At 45.0% G+C, this 6,000-nt stretch overlaps 1 protein-coding gene across 1 annotated transcript in view; it reads right to left on the bottom strand.

The window, feature by feature from the left end:
• Positions 1–607: 607 nt before the first annotated feature.
• Col6a5 (collagen type VI alpha 5 chain) overlaps positions 608–6,000 on the bottom strand; it is a 119,706-nt gene continuing 114,313 nt past the window's right edge. Inside the window, 3 exon segments of the mRNA XM_045136651.1 lie at positions 608–741; positions 2,940–3,166; positions 5,401–5,497. Coding sequence (XP_044992586.1) covers positions 722–741; positions 2,940–3,166; positions 5,401–5,497 — 344 coding nt within the window. The 3' untranslated portion in view covers positions 608–721.

Here is a 6,000-nt window from a genome sequence, read left to right as displayed (position 1 = left end):
TTTTCCTATCAAGTACACATGTGTTTACCTGATCTTTTTTTGCAGCAAAAATCAAGCATCCACAAAGCAAAGCACACAAATAATATAAGACAGATGATCACAGTACAAAATAGCTGTCCATAAAACAGCCGTCCTCCCTTTTCTTTCCCATGAATTCATTCTTTTGTAAATATCCTGTTAAGAGAAATGCATGGGCCATGGGCAGTAGCTGTCTGATGGTTTCACAAGTAGCCAGTGCTCGATTCAATATAAGGATGGTGTTAGATCCAAATACATGGCCATTAGTTTGTAGTTCTACATATGGGAAATGGACAGTTCTGAACAATTCTAATTGTAACTTGTTTTTACCCAAAAGTCTGATTTGAGTTGTAATTGAAATTTATGACAAAAATTCTCTTTAGACAGATGCATCATCAGAATTGGTCAAAATTAATGAACAGAGCTATTACAGAAAAGATCAGTTACATCTGCCAATTAGTTTCTCCAGTCTTCCAGAGAGATAACAACATTTCCTATTTTCTCAGATCTGTTTATTGACATCTTTACTGAGAAGAGTCTTTCCTTCAGATTGGAGTCTGAAAACTAAATTCAGCATGTCTGTCTCGTTGTGGGCACTAAATATTCCTGCTGTTTGCCACTTGCAACAAATGATTTCCACTCTTTGGTTAGAACTGCATGGCATTACCCATGCCAATGAAGGCCATCTTCTTTTTGGTTAGGATCATCTTATGTCCTCACCATCTGAAAAACACAAAAGACACACTGCCCTTAATGCCCCTACATTGGCTTCAAGATGCTCCTATATAAGCCTACTTACTCCCTTATGCACCAAATATAAGGTGAATGTCACCATTTTCGGCAGTCAAACTAAAAGTACAACTCCACGTGCTGTGATCGCAGATGTAAGCGAGCAGTACGTAAGTTGAACTGCAGATGGAATTCTCCTGGGAGAAACCCTGGTGTCGTCACGATGTGAAATTCCAGACTCAGCAAATATAGTAGTTGGGATGATTAAACAGGGATGTATATTACACCCATGTCAGAGCCCAGCTCAGAATCCCTTTGACCCTTTTCTATCATTTAATTCTAGGACATTTCTTCTCCTCCTACTTTCCCTCTGCCAAGCTCCCCTACCCCAACGATCCCCATACGAGCACTGGCTTCACTTCCAGCACCAGCACCTGCTATTGGTCAGCACCTGCTGGCTGTTGAGATGAAGGATGTACTCCAACCATATGCTCCGTGCGTGCCCGGGATTTCTCTCTCTCCCTGAAATTAACCTCCCTCCCCTATAGCAGCTTTTTGTCAAATGAGTGATCTAGGAGAGAATTAGAAAGCCCAGTTTCCAGCCTCAGACCAGTATAGCTCTACTTCCTAAGCCAGCCCTCTGAGTCCCTTTACTGCCCGGGTTTCCACTGCCCTCTATGGGACTTTGCTGAAATGACACCCCGGGCTGGTTTTTCCGTGGGTTCTTTTCTTTGATATTTAATTGATGTGGGTATGACATGTTTGTTCCCATCTGGGAGTTACTATAGTGGCTATATTCTAGTCCATGGCTTTTGAAATGAAGATGAGGAGTTACCAAATATGCTTGTTATAGACACAGAAATATTTAGTTTAAAATAAGATCTCCCCCAACCTCCAGCCCCATGCTGGTATACAAGAAGGGATGTGGATTTCTGAGCTGGAACCCAGTATAGCTTCCTATTTTTCATTTCCCACTTCCTCTTTAGCCACAGATCTATAACCATTTCCCCACCCAGACTAGAAACCTGCCCTTGCCCTCCGTGCTGACCTCAGAACTACTGCACACTTGTCCCCCTCCAGACCCCACTGGCATCAAGGCTTCTCCAGGTGACATCTCCAAGCAAGGCAGCCATCACTGCAAAGGGAGACCTTGAGTGTTCAAACTTGGGAGGCCCCTTCCCTCACGGGACTTCAGGGCTCCGCTGCCCAGTGAGGACCTGTGGCTTTGCTTCTTGTCCCTGTCATTTCTCAACTCTGCGACTGCACTCCAAGCCCTCACGACCTCCGTCTCTGGTTGCTGTGAACACAATCCTCCCTCTCTTTACTTTGGGAATTCCTTGTACTCCTGGATGAGAAACCCCTTTTATCCCTGTTGTGGCAGCTCAAATGCATGTTCCCAGTAGGCTCAGTTGCATTCAAGCTTGCAACTTGATGTCACTGTGGGCGGATCCTAGGATCCAGCCCTAAGGTGTCTTTGGGGCAGGTCTGGGATTCTGCCTTAGTATGCAGAGAGCAGAGGGAGTTCTGCCTGGGATTCCTGGAGCGTGCTGGCTACGGTGATGGTGATGGCGGCAGCATTTCTCTGTGCATGGACCTGTGAAAGGGGGCCAGCTTCTTCTGCCGTTATGGAACTTCCCCTGGATCTGTAAGCTTCAATAAATCCCTTCTCCATCCCATAAACCGGGTCTGGTTTGAAGGTTCATTCCAGCAGCATGAAGCTGCCGACTATACCTAGCGTATCATTTCTTTTTACTTTTAATTTCAACATTACTAGGCAACCTCCATACACACGTAGTAAGTACCCTGATTGCAATACCCTCCCACCACGTTCCTTTGTTCTCCCCTTCCCCACACCCCTCCATTCAACCGTCTCTTATTTCCAACTAGTCCCTCTTCTGTTTTAATGTCGTTTTTTGTTTTTTTTTTTACCCTCTTCAATTATCCATGACGACATGATGATGGGCCCAATATTATGCAGGCAGCACAGCGCGGTGAAATCATGAATGCAACCCACACCTCGTGTCTGGAAGCCAGCGTTCTGAGGCACTCTGCCCATCCTTTGATTCTTACTCTGTCTACCACCTAGCCTATCATTCCTACCTGCCTCACTGTGCTTTCTTGGCTCCTCTCCCACCAGGGGAAAGCCCAAATGAACAAAGGTGCTCAGGGTCATTGCCCACGCCAGAGATCACCTTGTTTGTCATTGACTGGGACTGCAGTTTCTCCAGAATGCGACTCGTCACCGTCATTCACCATCAGCTCCCCAGAGGGAAAGAGAAAATATAAGTGGTGGATCGAATCAGCTGTGGACTCATTACTGTGGCTGTTCTCTAGTACAGAGAGATGCCGTTCCTGGGAACCCAAGTCTCCAGACAGCTCACTGGTTTCTGTCTCTACTTCATATACCTCGGGAATAAGCCTGAGGAGATGAAGGAAAGAGAAGAGAAAGGAGTTAGCAAAGTCCCTCGTAGAAGTCAATGTAAATACAGCCAGATAATAGGCCAGGAAGACATTTTAAAAAATATTTTATTTATTTATTTGAGAGAGAGAGAGGCAGATAGAGAGAAAGAGAGAATGGGTGTGCCAGGGCCTTCGGCCACTGCAAATGAACTCCAGATGCATGTGCCTCCTTGAGAATCTGGCTTACGTGGGTCCTGGGGAATCAAACCAGGGTCCTTAGGCTTCACAGACAAATGCCTTAAGTGTTAAGCCACTTTATCAGTGATTTAAATTGTTTGTCTTTAGGGATAGAGAGATGGCTTAGCAATTAAGCACTTGCCTGTGAAGCCTAAGGACCCTGGTTCAAGGCTCAGTTCCTCAGGACCCACATTAGCCAGATGCACAAGGGGGCGCACGCTTCTGGAGTTCATTTGCAGTGGCTGGAAGCCCTGGCGTGCCCATTCTCTCTCTCGCTCTCTGCCTCTTCCTCTCTCTCTCTGTCACTCTCAAATAAATAAATAAAAATAAACAAAATTTTTTTAATTGTTTGTCTTTATTTTGTTTTATTTTTTTTTACAGGAAGCCATTTTATGCATGTGATTGGAATAGTCAAAATGTAGTTGTGGGTATAATTTAATTCCTGGACAATTTTCTAATATTCTGAAGGGAAATTAAACATTTACTTGTCTAAGAGGTTTAGGACTCCAAACCAATGTTGTTTCCATCACTGGAGTTTTTATTGCATGCTTAGGGTTTTAACTGTGCAAAGTTAAGCGTATACGTCTTGCCAATCTTCTTATGTATGTTCTTGCATCTCCCGTGTGAGTGTGTGTCACACACGTGCATGTTCATGCATGTGAATGTACATGCACACCTGCCATGGCGCCTGTGTGGGGGCCAGAGGACAACTTCAGGTGTCATTCCTCACCTTCCACCTTGTTTGAGGCAGGGTCCCTTGATGTGCCCGGCTGCATTCTCCAAGCTGGCTGTCCCACGAGCCTCCAGGAGGCTGTCCTGTCTCCGTCTCTCCTCTCAATGCAGCTATAGTATTGGGCTTTAAATGGGTGCTGGGGATCTGAGCTCAGGTCCTCAGCCCAGCATGGCAAGCACTTTACACACTGAGCCATCGCTCCAACTCCGTGTATGTTTTCTGAATTCACAATGTTGATTGGTTTTCTTTTTCATGTTTTTCTTCTACTTTAACCTTTGCTATTTTAACTCTTGTCTTGGCACTACCTAATACCAGAGTTGTGTTACTTAATTATTAATAAGGGACTAATAAGTGGTTCTTTTGGTTAAAAACCAACAGATATGACAGCATTGTTATTTCTTTTTTTAATGTAGCAGTTTTTTAAAATTTTTATTTATTTGAGAGCGACAGACAGAGAAAAGCAGATAGAGACAGAGAGAATGGGCATGCCAGGGCCTCCAGCCACTGCAAACAAACTCCAGATGCATGCGCCCCCTTGTGCATCTGGCTAATGTGGGTCCTGGGAAATGGAGCCTCGAACCGGGGTCCTTAGGCTTCACAGGCAAGTGCTTAACCGCTAAGCCATCTCTCCAGCCCAGCATTGTTATTTCTAATATAGGATCATGTTCTATCTGCCCTTGACCTCCGTGCAGATATCAGAACTGCTGCACACTTGTACCCCTCCAGACCCCACTGACATCAAGGCTTATCCAGGTGACATCTCCAAGCAATGCAGCCGTCACTGCAAAGGGAGACCTTGAGTGTTCAAACTTGGGAGGCCCCTTCCCTCACGGGATTTCAGGGCTTCGCTGCCCACTGAGGACCTGTGGCTTTGCTTCTTGTCCCTGTCATTTCTCAACTCTGCGACTGCACTCCAAGCCCTCACGACCTCCGTCTCTGGTTGCTGTGAACTCAATTCTCCCTCTCTTTACTTTGGGAATTCCTTGTACTCCTGGATGAGAAACCCCTTTTATCCCTGTCATGGCAGCTTGAATGGATGTTCCCCAATAGGTTCAGTTGTATTCAAGCTTGAAACTTGGTACTATGTGCTGCTAACTTGAGTTCTAATCACAAAACAGCATTTAAAACACACCACACACACACACACACACACACACACACACACACACACACATCCCAATAACTTGCATCCTGAAAACTAAAATGTTATTCACTTCACATTTCTGAAGGACCATTTCCAGGTATAGGACTCCCCATATTTGAGATTTTGTTTGTAAACTCACAGCACAGTGTCATCCACGCCAGAGTTCTGAGGGCTGGGGAAGGTGGTGTTATCACACTTGGCTCTCAGGTCTTGGTTGGGATATTTGTTGATAGCACCTAGAGACAGAGAGGTCTGGTTAGTAGTCCAGTTTTACCCTTCCACATGACAACCACCCTAAGTCAGTTCATCTTGTCCTGGCCCTGTCTTCCATAAAAGATGAATCATTTAAGGGATTCAGCAAAGTTGGCACCTTGACATTGAAAGACCTTCGTTTTGGCCAACTCAACGAGAGATAGCAGAAATTGAGTTCCCATACTCTCTGTCCATGATAGGCTTGTGATATTATCGGCAAGAACATCTCTTAATTCCTCTCGCCATCTATTTTCTCCCCTGGGAGTGGAGGATCCTTTTTCTTCCTTTCTTTCTTGTTTTGTATATGTATGTGCATATGCATGTTTGTGTGTGCTCATGTGGAGGTGTGTGTGGAGGTCAGAGATCCATGGAGGGTGTCCTCTACTGCTCTCCAACGTACTTTTTTTAGTATGTAAATGTCTATATTTGAGCTACTGCATTGCTACCAGATTACATCTCTTTTCAGATAGAGTAACATCATGATCTT

The sequence above is a fragment of the Jaculus jaculus genome, chromosome 17, assembly GCF_020740685.1.
Source record: "Jaculus jaculus isolate mJacJac1 chromosome 17, mJacJac1.mat.Y.cur, whole genome shotgun sequence".
Taxonomy (NCBI): Eukaryota; Metazoa; Chordata; class Mammalia; order Rodentia; family Dipodidae; genus Jaculus; species Jaculus jaculus.
The sequence above is the reverse complement of the archived record's forward strand: the minus strand, read 5'-3'. Positions and strand labels throughout refer to the sequence as shown.